The sequence below is a fragment of the Cajanus cajan genome, chromosome 1 (assembly GCF_000230855.2).
Source record: "Cajanus cajan strain Asha chromosome 1, NIPB_CcT2T_4, whole genome shotgun sequence".
Taxonomy (NCBI): domain Eukaryota; kingdom Viridiplantae; phylum Streptophyta; class Magnoliopsida; order Fabales; family Fabaceae; genus Cajanus; species Cajanus cajan.
In genome coordinates, this window is record NC_138517.1 from 76,730,923 (window position 1) to 76,749,566 (window position 18,644).

The 18,644-nt window shown below is 42.8% G+C and overlaps 1 protein-coding gene across 3 annotated transcripts; it reads right to left on the reverse strand.

The window, feature by feature from the left end:
• Nucleotides 1-14,629: 14,629 nt before the first annotated feature.
• On the reverse strand, nucleotides 14,630-18,465 carry LOC109809769 (condensin-2 complex subunit H2). 3 transcript variants are annotated; one of them, XM_083062971.1, is made up of 4 exons: nucleotides 18,328-18,465; nucleotides 18,004-18,086; nucleotides 15,713-15,806; nucleotides 14,630-15,577 (listed from the first exon to the last, which is right to left on the reverse strand). In XM_083062971.1, exons 2-4 carry the CDS (start codon nucleotides 18,078-18,080, stop codon nucleotides 15,197-15,199), a joined length of 552 nt encoding a protein of 183 aa, XP_082919097.1. In that variant the 5' UTR covers nucleotides 18,081-18,086; nucleotides 18,328-18,465; the 3' UTR covers nucleotides 14,630-15,196. The 3 variants fall into 3 exon arrangements, with proteins under 3 accessions (XP_082919097.1, XP_082919098.1, XP_020228755.1); XM_083062972.1 differs by having other exon boundaries at nucleotides 15,713-15,810; nucleotides 18,328-18,381; XM_020373166.3 differs by lacking the exon at nucleotides 18,328-18,465 and having other exon boundaries at nucleotides 15,713-15,810; nucleotides 18,004-18,097.
• Nucleotides 18,466-18,644: the final 179 nt, after the last annotated feature.

The following is an 18,644-nucleotide window of genomic DNA, read 5'->3' on the forward strand; positions in this document are numbered from 1 at the left end:
TCATAAATTCATCAGCAATCAGTAACTAAATATTCACTTGTGCGATGCACTTATTTATAATAGATAGTTATGATATATTTTGGAGAAATAAAAATTAATTAAAAAATATTTTATTAAATTATATAATAAAATTATTAAGAAATATTTGTTGTATACTTATAAAGAAAATTATCAAAACTACTAACAATAGTTATTGCTAATGGTGTCAAATTTATCAAATATGATTGTAATAGTAAAATGAAACAATATATTTTTTTTTAAAAAAATCAATATATAGGAACATTTGTCCAAAAAGAGAGAATTTTTTCAAAAAAAATAAATGTGTTGTAAAAACATTTAATAATCATATAAATTAAACTTTAAAAAATCAATCAGCATGATTTGTGTCGAGACCTTGGAGAAATCGATATTTCATTTTAATTTGTTGTATTATTTTGTAAAAATCAAAGTAAGGGAAGTAGATTGAGTTTACAATAGTAAATCTTTCAATATTTATATAGTAATGTAAAATTTTAATTTTATAGAATAATAAATTTAATTAATATGATAAGGTAACAATTTGTATAAATAAATATTGAATTGACCGTTATATATGTGTTAGATAAAATAATGACATTAGTTTTTGAAATTAAAAAAAAGAAATGACACTGAATTTGTAAAATATTTATTTTATATTTATTTTATGCATTATAAAATTTGACATGCGACCGTAAATATATCGAATGAATTTTATATATAAAATAAATTAAGTAGTTCAAATCATAAATCTATTAAGAATTTAATGTATTAAATTTTTTATTATAAATGATTTTATGATACATGATATAGAAATAAGTTTAACAATAATATACAATTAAAAAGAAAATGTTTCTAATACTTCAAATGATGAAGTTTTATATTATTGACTTGCATGATTCTTAATGAAATTGAAGTGATTATAGATTTAAGTTTAGATATATTATAAAAGTTTAAATTTATTTTTTAATTTAACAATTGCTTAAAATTAATTTAAGAAATTGGTTTAGAGTACCACACAATAAAGAGTATAATAATGAAATCAAAATTCGTATTAAATATAAAAAAATATGATTAATGTTCTCTCAGCTATAATTTTTTATGTTTGAGTCTCATATATCAACGATGACAACATTCTTTTTGTATATTTCATTTATGAAATTAACAAAATTGATGGTTAAAATTAGGTAACAAAATTTCAATAAAATAAGAAACAAATTCAATACAAAATTATGAAGATATTATACGTAAGGTAAAAATGAATTTAATTTTCACTAAAATATCAAAGAAAAAATACAATCATTAACATATATATATATATATATATATATATATATATATATATATATATATATATTAATATAATTATATATTAATCATAATTTAAGGATGTATCATAATTTAATCCAAGTTATAATTTTAATGATAGATGTTGATATCTTACTTTTTAGTTTATTTATCTTTATATGTCTCAAATTTGATTGTCTTAACAATTCTCAAGTGATTCTCCTTCTCTTATAAAATGGGTTACTGAATCTCAAATTATGAGTAAGAAAAAAATTAAGAGTGATAAAAAGAGAAATAAAGAATATTACCCTTTTCTTTAATAAAAAAATATCACTCTTAATTTCTTATTATGATTAGTGTGAAATGGGTGTTAGACAACATGAGAATGAAGCATTGTATATGTTAATTTACATTATAATTAGAATAAAGGATATATTGAATAAAACAATTTATAAAAGAAAGATGTAATAAAATATTATATAAAAAAATTGACAAGTAATTTCGTTAATATGATAATATAAAATTATATAGAATAGACTTTGATATCATCTTCACAAAATAAATTTAAGTTTAATTCAATTATACATATATCGTATGGTGCCGACTAGGACGAGCAATCCGAACGCTTTGTGTATCCGAACACGCTGAGTACCCGACACCACCGACCCCACACGAACGTACGGAACTTATCGGTACGGTCGGCCAAGGTCAACGTCATTACCGGCTTAATTACGGATAAATTAATTAGCATAAACTTCGGATCAGTCCCCTAATTTCCCGGGGCCCAACCCATAATCACGGCCCAACACGAACACCTATAAATAGAACTCCTGAGAGGTACGTAACTACTTTTGACCTACTGCATTTATTACGCCGAGTACTTACTTGAGCGTTGGAGTGTCTTTGCAGGCACCCCCCCCTTCTCGCTTCGGACCACCCAGATTGAACGAGAAGACCGAGACCCAAGACCAGACCGAGACCCAAGACCAGACCTACTACAACAAGGATAATTGGAGTGTGTATCCTAACACAGGAACATTTGGCGCCCACCGTGGGGCCGAAGAGACGTTTTCAGCCCCTTTCTTAACTCTACGACTGAGACCGAGATATGGTATTGACCCGCAAAGGACAATCAACAACGACCCAACCGACTCACAACGTTAATACCGAAGCCAATCCCGCCATGACTAACCAAGAGCGTTACCCATACGGAATGCCCCAAACTCAACCGGAACCCGTGATACAGCCGGTCCAGTCGAATACTCATCAAACCCAACCAAATTTACAAGACGACCTCCGCGCGTTGCGGGAAGAAATGGCCACCATAAGCAGGCAAAGAGAAGTCGACGCCCGGGAGCTAGCCGAGTTACGGCGGCAGAATGCCGAACTCCGGAACCTGAACCAAACTTGTGTGCCGTCCACCCCCACAGCCGTGGAAGAATCTGCCTATCACGCCCCGACTGAGCCGGTAACTCGAATGCCGAGCACCTCATTGATAGCCAACAGGGCCGAAACCACCGTCCATTCCCTAAGACATCCCTTTTCACGGAGAATAATGGAAACAACCCTCATGGATCATTGGAAAAACCTCCCAATTGAGAAATATGACGGAACTTCCGACCCCGATGAACACCTAAATGTTTTCCTGACGCAGGCAACTCTCTCCACCCAAGACGACTCGGCCCTGTGCCGAATATTTCCCACCTCACTGAAAGGAAGAGCTCTAAACTGGTTCACTAGGTTGCCGAACTCTTCCATCGACTCGTTTGGCGAGTTGTCATCTCAGTTCACTTTGCAATTTGCGACGAGCAAGCCGTACAGGACGACCTCGTTGGCTTTAGCGGGAGTGCGTCAGGAGAAGAAAGAGAGTCTGAGATGTTTCATGGACCGGTTCAACAGGATTGCCATGGAGATCGGTGATCTCAACCCAGCCGTGGCGCTGGACCGGTTGAGCACTGCCCTCAGGCCGGGACCGTTCGTCAATAGCTTATGCAAAAAGCCACCTGTGGACATGAATGATCTCCGACGCCGAGCTGAAAAATACATGCAAATGGAGGAGTTGGCCGAAACAAGAAATCAAGCTAGAGCCGAGGAGAATTACAACCGGAAGGAATCTAGCCGGGAACCAACAAAAAAGATCAATGCCGACCCCTCAAATTCCCGCCCCCCGAGAGGACCACGATACACAACGTACACTCCCCTCAACGCTAGCAGGGCTAAGGTATTGGAGCAAGCCCTCTCGTCGGAAATCTTGATAATTCCGAAAAGAGCGAACACGCCCCCAAGAGCGGACAAGGCGAAAGCATGCCGATTCCACCGAAACCGGGGACACTTGACGGAAGAATGCTCGGCGCTAAAGGACAAGCTTGAGGACCTTATCAAGCAAGGTCACCTGAAGAACTTTGTCTCACCGCAAGACCACCGGCCAAGAGGGAGAGACGAAGAATACAGTCGGCGAACGTCACCACCAAGGGATCGACGTCACAGGTCCTGTTCGACCGAAAGGAAAGACCATTCACGAAATTCAAGAGAAGACAACACTCGGCCGAGAAAGATAATAAACACGATCGCCGGGGGTTTTGCCGGAGGAGGCTCCACCTCTTCGGCTAGAAGGCGGCACCTCCGGGCAGTCCGAGATGTAAATACCGTGACCAACAGAAAGCACCGAGGATGTCGACCATCACATTCTCGGACCGAGACTTTCGTGGTGTCGACCCCATCCAAGACGACCCTATGGTGATTTCAGTCGAGATGCACAACTGCATCGTGAAGAAAACCCTGGTCGACCAAGGGAGCTCCGCCGACATCTTGTACTGGAATACTTTTGTGCAGCTAGGGATTCCCGAGGAGAGCTTAGAGCCATATCACGAACCCCTAGTCGGTTTTTCTGGCGAAAGAGTGATGACGAGAGGGTGCATCGACCTGTATACCCGTTTCGGGTTCGACCAAAAGACTTCCCGAGAGATCAAGATCCGATACATCGTGGTACACGCCAACACGTCGTACAATGTTCTACTGGCTGACCCTCGATCAACACGTTGGGGGCCATTGTTTCGACCCCCCACCTGTGCATGAAATTTCCATCGAGGGATAAGCAGGAGGTGATCACCGTGCATGCCGACCAAAAAACTGCAAGGGAGTGTTACCTCTCTAGCCTGAAGGTGCAGCCTCTGGCCGAGCCACCCGCGACAGCAAGAGGGGTAAACGTGGTTAGACAGGAGACAGCCGAGAGCATCGATCTCGATCCTCGTTTAGGGGAAGTGGAACGAATTGAGGCCGCCGAAGACCTCATCCCTTTCCAGCTCGGCCGATCACCCGAACAAATCACCTAAATAGGATCCCAGTTGAGCGAAACTGATGCAAACCGAGTCAGGCAAACTGTCCGAGACAACAAAGACTTGTTTGCTTGGACGGCGTCAGACATGCCTGGGATAGACCCTGGTTTCTTGTGTCACCGGTTAGCAGTGTGCCGAGACGCCCGACCGATAGCCCAAAAGAAAAGGAAAATGGGAGACGAGAAACGAAGGGCTGCAAATGTTGAGGTGCAAAAACTATTGCAAGCAAAGTTCATCCGAGAAGTTACCTACACCACGTGGCTGGCAAATGTAGTTCTGGTCAAGAAGTCAAATGGCAAATGGAGAATGTGTACCGACTACACCGACCTCAATAAAGCCTGCCCGAAGGATGCATACCCGCTCCCTTGTATTGATCGGCTTGTAGACGGTGCGTCAGGGCACGCAATCTTCAGCTTCTTGGATGCATATTCGGGTTATAACCAAATAAAAATGCACCCGGCCGACGAGGAAAAAACGGCGTTCATCACCGAAAGCGCCAATTTTTGTTACAAGGTAATGCCGTTCGGGTTAAAGAATGCTGGGGCAACCTATCAGAGGTTGATGGACAAGGTATTCCGAGATCAAATCGGCCGCAACATCGAGATTTATGTGGACGATATGGTGGTGAAATCTAACTCCATGGAAGATCACGCGGCCGACCTCGCCGAAGCATTCGGAGCATTGCGTAAACATAACATGCGACTCAACCCCGAGAAATGCACTTTCGGGGTTAAGGGAGGTAAATTTCTCGGCTTTATGCTATCATCGAGAGGCATAGAAGCTAACCGAGACAAATGCCAAGCTGTAATAGATATGCGGAGCCCGAGCAGCCTGAAGGAATTGCAGCGCCTCTCTGGAAGACTGGTTGCCCTGTCCCGATTCCTCCCTCGACTAGGCGACAAAATCAGTCCGATGACGAAGCTCTTGAAAAAGGCGTCGACTTTCGCCTGGAACGAATCATGCGAAGAGGCCTTCGCGGCATTGAAAACAGCTTTGGCGACCCCTCCGACCCTAACGAGACCGGACCGTTCGAATCCGTTGTTGGTATACTTAGCCGTATCAGACGAAGCAATCAGCTCGGTTCTGGTACAAGAAAAGGGAGGCTCTCAGGTTCCCGTCTATTTCGTTAGCCGACTTCTTCAGGATTCCGAGACCCGATACCAACTTATTGAAAAAGTCGCTCTCGGATTGGTACATACCTCCCGACGTTTGAGACACTACTTTCAGAGCCACCGAATGGTCGTGCACACCGATTGCCCGGTTTCCAAAGTCCTAGGAAAACCCGAACTCGCTGGGAGAATGATGGCATGGGCTGTCGAACTCTCGCAATTTGACATTGCATACAGGCCGAGAGGGCCTATCAAAGCGCAATGCCTGGCCGACTTCGTGAACGAGTTACACCCCCACGGCCACTTCGAAGAACAATGGTGGACCCTCCACGTGGACGGCTCCTCAAACAGCCAGGGGAGCGGAGCAGGTGTAATCTTAGAGGGGCCGAAGGGCATTACTTTGGAGCAATCCCTGCATTTTCGATTCAAAGCCTCCAACAATCAGGCCGAGTACGAAGCCCTGATAGCCGGGCTCAGATTAGCCGAAGACATGGGCGCGACGAGAATCAAATGTCTGACCGATTCTAAGGTTGTGGCCGAACAAGTAGGTGGTAATTTCCAGGTCAAAGACCACGTGATGATGAAATACTACCACACTTATCAAGGGCTGAAGTCAAACTTCCAGGAGGTGTCGGTCGAGCACAACCCACGAGAGAACAACACTCGAGCCGACCGGTTGGCTAGGCTAGCCACAACCAAAAAGCCAGGTCACTTGAGAACGATCATCCAACAGGAGATCGACCACCCCAGTGTTGACACGGAATTGATAGCAAATGTCGATGCCGACCACACCGCACCGAAAGATCCCCCAGACTGGCGAGCCGAAATCAAAGCTTTCATCATTGACGGGGTCACACCAGACGATCCGGCCGAGGCCAAACGTTTGCGAACCCAAGCCAGTAGATATACTATCATTGCCGGGCAACTGTACAAACGTGGTTTCTCTACCCCGTTGCTAAAATGTCTCGACCTCCGTGAAGCCGATTATGTGACGAGAGAGGTGCACGAGGGAATCTGCGGCCTGCACTCAGGAGCAAGGACAACTGTCTCCAAGCTCTTACGGGCAGGATACTACTGGCTGACCATGAGCACCGATTGTGCAGCGTTTGTGAAGAAGTGTCTACCGTGTCAGAAGCATGGGAACCTAATCCACCAGCCGGCCGAGCAACTACATTGCATCCCCCCCGCATGGCCATTCGCTACCTGGGGAGCCGACATACTAGGACCATTTTCGATCGCCAAGGGGCAATGCAAGTTCCTCATCGTAGCCGTGGATTTGTTTACCAAGTGGATTGAGGCAGAACCCCTGGCATGCATCTCCGCCCTCCAGGTTCAAAAATTCCTATGGAAAAACATCATCACCCGCTTCGGCATCCCTCACACACTAGTGACCGACAACGGCCTTCAATTCACCGATCGAAAACTCAACGAGTTCCTGGCTGGCCTAGGAGTACAACACAAGTTTACCTCGGTGGAACACCCACAAACAAATGGGCAGGCCGAGTCGGCCAACAAGGTCATCCTGGCAGAATTAAAGAAACGGCTAGGGGAGGCAAAGGGAGCATGGGCCGAGCAACTACCCGAGGTGCTCTGGGCATACCGATGTACCCCCCAATCGACTACGCAGGAGACCCCTTTTCGCATGGCTTATGGGTCCGATGCGATGATCCCAGTGGAAATCGGGGAACCGTCATTCCGCCGAACCCACTTTGATGAGGCAAACAACGAAGCCGAACTCCGAACAAACCTAGACGCGATAGAAGAGGTTCGAGACCGAGCGCTGGTTGTGGCCGAGGCCACCAAACAACGATACAAGAGAAGGTTCGACAGCAAGGTGAAGCCTCGAGCATTCCGAGAAGGAGATCTCGTTTGGAGAGCCACGGGCGAAGCGAGGAAAGATCCGAAGCAAGGGAAGCTCGCCCCAAACTGGGATGGGCCCTTCCGAGTCCGACACAACCTGAATAACGGAGCATTCAAGCTGGAGCACCTGTCCGGAAAGCCTATCCCTAGAACTTGGAACTCAACTCACCTAAAGATGTATTACAGTTGATGTACTAGTGCACTCTTTTCCTTGACCGACTCTTTTGTCCCTAAGGAGGGTTTTGGGTCGGCAAGGTTTTTAACGAGGCACTTAATTAATAAAAAACTTATTTCATTATCTTTCCTCATCCAATATTATGCATATGTAGACCACAATGATGCGGAATTCGATCTCGATCGACACGTACAAACGCCGAGCAATCCTCGGCCGACCACTTCGACGTTCTACCGAGCCCGACAGGTTTCCCTGCCGAGTACCCTCCTCGGCTAAGGATGCACCTAGGCCGAACGTTACTCACGTACCAACGCCGAGCAACCCTCGGCCGACCACTTCGACGTTCTACCGAGCCCGACAGGTTTCCCTGCCGAGTACCCTCCTCGGCTAAGGATGCACCTAGGCCGAACGTTACTCACGTACCAACGCCGAGCAATCCTCGGCCGACCACTTCGACGTTCTACCGAGCCCGACAGGTTTCCCTGCCGAGTACCCTCCTCGGCTAAGGATGCACCTGGGCCGAACGTTACTCACGCACCAACGCCGAGCAACCCTCGGCCGACCACTTCGACGTTCCACCGAGCCCGACCAAGCAACCCTCGGCCGACCACCTCGGCGTTCTACCGAGCCCGACAGGTTTCCCTGCCGAGTACCCCCTCGGTTAAGAACGCATCTAGGCCGAGTAGCATACCACCAGCATTTAAACCCAACATAACGCCCCGACTCCCAATGGGTCGGGCCCATCACGATTTGGCCGAGCTACCTCCTACTCGCGTAAGTAGAACAAGAACCCGCTACGCACCATACATGGCGGTGGCATCACTTATGGCCGACCTAACCGACCTCTCACAAAGAAAACCCTCGGTTAACCCAAGGCCGATTCATTTTAACTTAGCATCCAAATGAAGTCCCATTATTAATAATGGCCGATTAAGCCGACCTCTCGAAAAGGTTTCATTTCCACCGAGTTGAGAAAGGGAAAACCCTCGGTTAAGCCGAGGCCGATTCATTTTAACTTAGCATTCAAATGCAGTCTCATTATTAATAATGGCAGATTGAGCCGGTCGCTCGCACAGGTTTCGTTTCTATCGCGTTGTGAAAAAACCCTCGGTTGAGGTGCGTTCGGTTCATCTTAACTTGAAATAAAAATTTCTATTTAATCAGTGCCGATCAAAATGGCTACTTACAAAAAATTAAATCAGCCTACACCCCCGACACCTAAGGCCGAGCTAACAAAAGGCGCTACCGGCCAAATTACAAGTAATCCCTAAACCTAGCAGGCTATACAAGCCGATCCTATTCAACCGCCGGCTCCACCGGGGTCCCGTCTCCGACAACATCAATTATTTGGTCATCCTCCCCAGTTGATTGCATCGGGGCCCGACTGGACATATTCTGGCGCGGGGCCTCGGCATCTGGCTCGGCTCCTTGGGGGAACTCGGCGTAGCTCATAAACTTGCCACCCAAGAAGTCCCGACTAACATCAAACTGAAAGTCAGCCGGGACGTCGCAAAAGTGATAAGCCTGCCAAACAGCATGATGGAAGCCGGCGTCACGTTGGGAGAGAATTTGCTTGGTGGCCTCGGCCTCGAACTGCGCAGCCGACTCCTTAAGCCGGGCGATCTCGTTTGCAGCAGCGGTGGCGTCGACCTTCATCTTTTGCACGGTCAGCTTCAAGTCATCGGCCTCTCTGCGATACGCATCGGCGGCTTTCTTCAATCCATCAGCCGATTCAGTGGCCTTGGCATTAGCACTCAAGGCATCTTTCACCGTCGCCTCAGCATCTTTCAAACGGCTTTGGAGCCTCTCGGCCGAGACAGCCGACCTCATCATCACATGCTTGGCCACGAGGGAAGTCTGAGCATCAAGCTCACAGAATAGCTTGTACTCGGCCTCCGTTGACATCCCCTCCAAGTATTGAAGTCCTCCCCCGGTAGTAACGTCGAGACTGACCAAGTTCTCGACCTGCACGTCCGAAGCCAGGAAGTTGGACCCCGCAACAACAGCAGGAATGGCGAAGGCCCCACACCGTGTTTGATCCAGTGATAGCTGCTTCGGCCGCTTGGAGGAAGTGCTCGGTCGTTCCGACTCAAGGTTTTGTTCGGTCGCCCGAACCCTAGACGACCCCCCTTTCTTTTTGGGATCGGACACCGGAATCAGGACGTGAGGAGGCTTGTCTCGTTGTGCCTTGAGGGCCGATCTTGCCGGCGGCACCTTTCCGCTCTCCTTTGCTTCCTTCGCCCTCTTGGCGAGCATCGCGACCACGTCAAGTTTGCCTCCGGCCATCAATCCTACAACAAAGCAAATTTTAACATCAATTAAAAACGGTGCTACATTACCGAAGCCTAAGGTACATACCTAGCAAGACCATCTCAAAATGAGACGTCTCGAAAATATCCAGGAGGCTTCGGACGGGTAGTTCCTTCGGCAGTTGGTCGAGGAGTTCTACAATCTCTATGTCCTCGGCAGGGAGTTTTGATTTTGATATAGCCTCGTAACGAGTCGGACGCCTCGTCCAGTAGAAGGGGAATAGGGGAGTGTTTTCGCGATCATAGAAACAATCTCTCATGTCCGACCCCCAACGAACCTTAAAAAACCCACTCTTAAACCCTTTGTAGGACGAGGTGAAGGCTTGAAGAAACCCACGCTTCGGCACCCGAGACAACGATACCCACTTCACCGGTTTACTCGGCCGACACGTATAAAAATATAGAAACGCCAATGGCCGAGGCGTGAGTCCTAAGCATAGACAGAGGTTTCGGAATGCCTGCATTGCCGCCCAGGCATTCGGATGTAATTGGGTCGGCGCAACATTTAGCACTCGGAGCACACCCATCTGGAAATCATCAAATGGCAATTGGACCCCGAGATCTTCGAACCAGCACATGTAGGCGTAGAAGTAGTCGGCCTCGTCGTCACTTGGTTCCAGAAAGACGAAATCAGTGTTCGGCCCATCGTCCTCGCACGCCTCGGCAAGCAAAGGAAATTCTCCGTCTCCACTGCCAAAACACTTCTCCAAAGAAACAAAGGTGTCTAGCATGGCTTGGTCAGACCACTTGGAGAAATATATGCCGACCTCTCCGTCTACCCATTCATACCCCGACATCTCCAGAGAGCCATAATCAATCCTCGCTCTCGGCTTAGGTCTCGAGGTGACCTTACGTTTACCTCGACCACCACTGATCACTTCCCTTACACCCCCCTGAATCTCCACGTCGGCAGGCTCTACCCCGACCAAACTCACCCCCCTCTTGTCAACTTCGACAGCTCGCGCCAGGGCTATACCTAGATTCGGCGGTGCCGAGATCTCAACCACCTCATCCCCACTATCTTCTGGCTCGGGGCGGTCGGAAGGAAACACTACCTCGCACTGCAGAGGCGGCAGCCTAGATATCTCACTTGACCCCGACCCCCCTCTACTTGAATTAGTGTCCGAACTCTCCGAGGACGTCCAACTCATTGCCGAGGAATATCCCCTATCCATTTATTGTAAAAAATAACGAATACAAAATTTACCTTACTTGGTTAGCTCGGTCGAATCTGATTGCGAGAGAGCTCGGAGAATTTACAGCAAGTAAATTCTCACACCCCCTCCCCCTATTTATAGGTGAGGTAAACGGGGAAGGTGAAAAGCCTCAGCAAGACCGGGACCGTTCGATCTAGAACATCCAACGGTCCAAATTAAATAACCGTTGGGCCTGTAACCGCCAAGGCCCACGTGGCAAGTCACACTCGTTTCAACCTCGGCATGACCTTCAACACACAATGAGGTCTCGGCACAACAATTAATTCCAACATTTGAGGCCCACTCATCTCGGCGGTCTCGGTATCGGCTCCCAACATCTAAAAAGACCTCGGCACAACAATTAATTCCAACATTTGAGGCCCACTCATCTCGGCGGTCTCGGTATCGGCCCCCAACATCTAAAAAGGCCACGGCACGACCTCAAATTTGAGCATTTTCAGGTCACTTCTATCAGAAATCTCGGCATGATTTCCAGGCCACCTTGTCAACTCTAGGAGCCCTCCACCAGAGTCCACGCGTCGATTTCACAACGCGTAATCCAAGGAGGGTTCGGCTCATCGACACTGAGAGCTCGGTGCAGCGTTACTTCAGGAGATTAAACCCCCCCCCCCCCCGAATTCAGGCCTCGCGAGAAATAAGGTCGAGCTACCCGAACGCCAGGCGTTCAATGGCTAAGTTTTCTTTATCGTCTTCGTCTTTTCTATCCTCGACGCTGAGGGGGTTGTATACCGTATGGTGCCGACTAGGACGAGCAATCCAAACGCTTTGTGTACCCGAACACGCCGAGTACCCGACACCACCGACCCCACACGAACGTACGGAACTTATCGGTACGGTCGGCCAAGGTCAACGTCATTACCGGCTTAATTACGGATAAATTAATTAGCATAAACTTCGGATCAGTCCCCTAATTTCCCGGGGCCCAACCCATAATCACGGCCCAACACGAACACCTATAAATAGAACTCCTGAGAGGTACGTAACTACTTTTGACCTACCGCATTTATTACGCCGAGTACTTACTTGAGCGTTGGAGTGTCTTTGCAGGCACCCCCCCCCTTCTCGCTTCGGACCACCCAGATTGAACGAGAAGACCGAGACCCAAGACCAGACCGAGACCCAAGACCAGACCTACTACAACAAGGATAATTGGAGTGTGTATCCTAACACAGGAACAATACAAAATGAACTTATTAAATAAGAATTATTTCTCAATTATTTATTATATTTAAACCTCATCGGTATATCCAACAATATTGTTTCTTTCCTTTTATATGATTGGTGGTGTTAATCAATTATTTGTGTTGGATTTACGAGGAGGATGGCGTATGTAGAGGTGGGCTGTTGGAACTCTCTTTGGGCTTGTAATGTATGTAGCCTCGGTCCACGGTTGTGGTTTTTCTTTATTTTTATTTTTTTTGTGAGGCCACCGCTATTGTCAAGTAACATTGTGTAATTGTGTTAAACTATGCTTAAAGTTAATAACATTTTTCCTTTTTTTTTAATTCAAAAAGAACATCTGCATTGCTGCAATTATAAACTAATTTTTATTATCATTGATTAGAAAAAGAAAAAGAATGAGAATTGTTGGTTACATATCTACAAGCTGCAGTGAGTTGTCACTTATCACTGTTGTACTGACCAAAAATTATATTAAGTACTACTTGTTGTTAGCTTAGCTACAACCTTAAGCTAGAAAACTGCATAGAACTTGGGAAGCGTTGAGATTCCACATAGAGCATAGATATGATTACTTAGAGCTTATAAAAGCTCGAAAGCTAACTTTTGACCAACAATCTTCCCACATAAAATAGAGCTTATAGAGACAGAGATGACATTCATGAGCTAGCTTTAATAGTTAAAGTTAGGTAAAATTTAAATTTAAGTTAATTTCTTACATATTACAAGATATCTTTTAAACATGCAAGACTTTCATAATTGTCTTATACCTTCAAATAGCTTCTAATCATATTAAACATAAATTATCGTTTTTCTTTATCTTTTAACTAGAAAAAAAATACTTTGTGCCTGTTTATAATTTAAAGCAAATAAAAATAATTAAAACTGAATAATAGTTTATGGTTAATAATCTAAAGATTTAAGTGATTTTTGAGATGTTATAAAAGGTTAAATGAGATATAATATAGGAATTACAAGGAGAAAATTTTCTTAAAAAGTGTGTAAGAAAGAGGGATAATAGATGAATAATGGCACATTACTAATTCGTGATCATAGATGATACATGGTGTATTTGTGTCGTATGATATGACACATTTTAGAAATCATAGTACATGTCATGACAAGATTATAATATAACATAAGTTAGGAATATGCTTCACAGATTAATAGAACCTTACTGAATTGGTAGCATAAATAGGGACTTTGGAATAAACAACAGCAACCATCCACTTTTCTTCCTGAATGCAAACCAATTTCGGGTCAGCCAAAGTTGGTTCCTAACTTCTTAAAGATTTCATTCGAGCTAAAAGGTTTCAACTTGAATATGTGAAAGTGCAAAACGTGTTATTTTGATTATAAACTTCTTAAAAGTCATGATTATAAGTAAACACATTTTGAAATACTTGCTTCATTATAAAATTTCAACGACGAAGTACCAAAGAACTAACAGCTTATGGCATAAAAAAGGCCAAGAAAAAAAAAACTGACTGATTAAATAGCTATGAGGAAAAGAACTCGCTGCAGGACTGATATATGATCGAAGATGTTGCACAATGAGAAGAATGTGGAGAGCACTAGTACTTGTAACACCCCACGAATATGAGAGCAGATTGGCGAAGAACGGTATAAATGTATAATGTATTCCTTCAAAGTTTGAGAAATGATTTGGTTCCATTCTTCAAGCATCTTTCTCTTCAAACACTTCTGGTCAATGGGCTTGTCCTATTGGTGTGAATGATAATGATCACACCAAAGCATGCAAAATGCAACATGCATCAGTACAAGATAGATGAGTGAGGTTCAAATTCTTAATAACAACCATTCAAAAATTAAATATCTGCATTTTTCATGCATCAATTGCTCTATCTTTCATGATTATTAGAATTAAGTCAATGTTTTCATGAATCGATCTCCTGTATTAATACCAAAACAATATCACTGTGCTAATTGCTAAAGAAACACATGCCTACACTTTCTAGAACCTCGTTAACAGGGATACATAATATACTGGGAAAATTTTACTTCTACTCTAACAAATAGAATTCAATTAACTCAATAAAAACACGATCAAAGAATGAATTACCATTTACCACATAAAGGAAGGAATCCATGAACTAAACAAGTCAGAAAAAGAAGTAATTGATCAATGTCTGTCGATCTGTCTGTGTTGTCCGTTTCTTATCACATTAAACACGAGTCCGGTTGTTTTGTATGGTACATGCTTTTTATGCTATTTTTAATCAAAAATAGACTTTCACCTAAAGAAACACTTACAATAATAATACTTATAATAACATTCTCTGACATCTTGGTCAACTTTTTATGCTATCACGATAACGATTTGCATGGCTTGTGTGGTTGACGTGTTTATTACTTTATTATATATTACATGTCACATTTTTAATGAATCGTGTGTTGTATGCCAACATTATATTTCTCCTATGAGCTGGTAGCAATCACATGATTTCAGCTTCAACCTGAATGACATCAAGATATTGGGCATAGACAGTTATTACATTGTTAAGAATTCATGATGTTACATGGGGATATCATTACATCAATATGTTAATGCCATCAACAAGAATAATGATACAGGGTAAAACTAATGTTAGTTTAATGACTTCATAACTTAAACTAAACCTATGACATCTAGCAAATGTCTTGAATCATTCGAGGGGCAGTGTGGAATAAGCTGCTGCTGTCGTCACTGTCACCCTGCTGAATGTAAGTTAACCGGTTCAACATACTGAGATCTCCGCCTTCTTTTGGATTCGGGAGATAATCTTATGGCACTCACCTTTCCAAGCTTTACAGAAAACTTACAATTTGCTGGTGGTGACAACCCAGTTGATCCATATTTCCTAGAAGATGAGGAAGACCTTTCTCTTTCTATTTCGGCTTTGTTCTTGTGACCTTTATTAGAGGGCTTTTTTGTTGGAGACTTTGCTCTCTTTTTCGGCAAAAGAATCTGGCCATCCTCCCTTTCCTTAGCCCGCTTGAGGAGCCTAACATGAAAGGGATTTTCAGAAGCGTAGCACACAGACACCCCATCAACTCCATTTCTTTCTAGAGCTACTTCTCCATTGTTTACCTGAAAATATGTAGAACTCACATGATAGATTGAAATAATGGTCCAGGGACAATCCAAGTAATTGGACTCTGTCAAAAACCATAACAGTAACTAAAGTTGAACATATGCACTGGATATTGCTAACAAAGGAATTACCAGTAAGTAACCAAAATTGATCATTTTCTTCACCAGCAACTGCACAGGCACCATTTTCTTCAGGTTGAACAGATGTCCCATCAATGTGATCTTGCTGTCTGCCCAGAAAACATTAGTCAGAACAATCAGTGCTGTCTAGTTTGCAAAAACTCAAAAATAAAATGACAGTTAAACACACATTACTTCCAATTTTATGTTCACTTAAAATATGTTACTGATTTTGTCAAGTACCAATACACCAAAAAGGTTTAACTATTAGGTGTAAACACACAGTTGGTTTTCAACTTTTCATATCTCTAATATGGCTGGAACACGGGGCTCGAAGCATGGGCAATGCACAAATACCAACTTTGTGATGAAATTCAATTTTTTATTAACAAGAATGGTAGCAGAGAAGATTAAACTACTGAAAACAAGGCCATAAACGCCCTGATACTGTTTCAAGGATGAGTTATCCCTAAAGCTTAAACTGTTAGGTGAAGGTACATGCTTGGATTCATATTTCTTTTTAGCCTAACTGGCTCTATCAAGTATCAACAAGTTATTTACAGTCACCTTCCTTACCATGAAATCAAAATTATGGGGAAAAAAATAAAACATGCAACTAGAAAAATTGGTATGAGTATGAGTATTGTAAACAAAGCAAAGATTTTGATACAATGTTAACAGACTGGTAGGGTAAGAACTGAGCTTATACTTGCACAATATTTGGTCAAAATGGATGAATGGGAAGTTCAAGTTTAAGTAAAAAGAATGGAACAAAATATCAAAAGAGTAATCTGTGCCATACACATTGATTATCTTTAAAAACAAATTATGGTACTTGCAATCTTCATATAAGAAATATTGATAGTTCATAGTTATACAACATATTATAGATTATGAGTTTACTTGAATTTTCCACTAGTGTATTAATTGTTTCAGATTGATTGCATAGAAGTTTTATATCCATTCTACCCCACTTTTATTTTAATATTATGAATATGATTCACAATTTGAATGGAAACAGAAAATAGGAATGATAAGTGTGTGCTTGGTTAAAATTTAAGAACACACGTATAGTTGACGCCAAGTCACTTCCGACCCAAAGTTACTCCTTGTAGCTTCCAAAATTTACGACAAAAACACAAAAAATGAAGGAGAGGACGTGAAACCAACACGGAACCAAACAAACACTAAATAAATTGTCCCAATACAAAAACTGAATAGATCAGCCAAACTTTGACTTCTATTTCTATCAACTTTTTTCAAGATATTCTTTAGAATGATCTCAACAATAATTGCGTCAGAATTAGTGAACTGACAATACCAATCAAATATAACAACTATAACATCACTCAACACTTTATTCACTTAAGGCTTTCTTGCATGCTTTCCTCTAAAGCACAGATACTCCTAAAGTCAAGTAACGCACATACCAGGTACTTATCCGTACCCATTACATGTTAAGTACTCACAGCTGTTGGATGCATACTGGGATGCACCACAAAAAGAAAAAGAAATGAAAATTCAATTTGGGTACTCTTTCTCTGGGTGAACCAAATTTAGAGGCTATTATTTTTACTAATGATAGACAAGGAGATGATGAAATTAAAATTGTTAGTGTGATATCGCAGTCATGCTTAGGTTTTACAATATTGATTGATTCTTTTAAGGAAATAATATTGCTTGTTTAAACAATTTATGTATTATACTTTATTTTTTCATTATGAGATAATCCTTTTGTTATGTTGAAGAATTTAATCTCATACAAGTTTATGCTTAGTTGTGTTCTTTATCATTTATACAATTTAGCCTAGTTTCTACAAAATTCTATTTTCAAAATGTTATATTCTCGTACTCAGTACCATTTCCCTACTTGTAATCCATACTTGAACCCGGTACCAATTCCCTATCCGTACAATATTTCATTTAAACAAAAAAACAGACGGGTGCCATGATTTCCAATTTGACCAAAGACATCATATGTAATGCAACTATGGCACATCATGTGTAATACTTATTCACCAGTTAACATGACATCTGCAACCAAGTAGAAAATAAAAGCCGGAACATTTGTTTGCCTCTAACATAAAAATAAATAAGGTAAAGTTCTAACGCTGAAGCAGATAATTAATTTTTTTTTTCCTAATGTTCAAGGTTTCAAAAAACGGTATTTCGGCTACAATCTCATGGTTTTTTGGGTGTCTGCGATGCCTCTCCCCAAACAAATTAACAAGACAGAGAGAGGGGATTGCAAATTACATAAGAAAAAGCAAACACAGACTAAAACTTTAACTAAAAAATCAAACCTTTTCTGAGAAAGAAACTCCAAAGCACGCAAGACCAAGGTGTAGAGATACTCGACCTTTCGACTATACACCTGCATGGAACCCTGAAGCAGCAGAGCAGCTACAATTACCCAGAAACAGCTAATTCAGTTGAACACAAACCTTAAAACACTAATAGCGTGTTTGAATTCGCGTCAGAAAACTACGTCTTGAATTTGACGCGGAAATAACATATAAAAGCTTCTGATTTTCACGTTTTGGACGCACGTTAACTTCAATAAACGTGAATCCAAACACGCTATAAGTGGTAACTTTCAAAAGACAAACTAGTACGATGTGCCAAACCTTCGGCGAAATTAACAGGAATATGTCCTTCTTCTTCGCTGGTTATCTCGCCGGAGCAAATTTTCAGAAGATACTCCTCAAGCTTTTTGGCGAGGTCAACTTCCCAATTGGATTCTAGGTCACGCTCCGCGTGAACCTCGTGGAAGCCACCGCCTCCACTCGCTCCGCGTGCAAATCATGGTAATGTCGCAATTTTCGACGCCAGAAACCAGAAATGGGGAAAAACCCTAGGGTTTCAGATTCTCTCATCTTTAGATACGTGTCACACAAGTCTTCTAACCAAGAATAATAACTGTTTTAAACTGCCATCAACCACT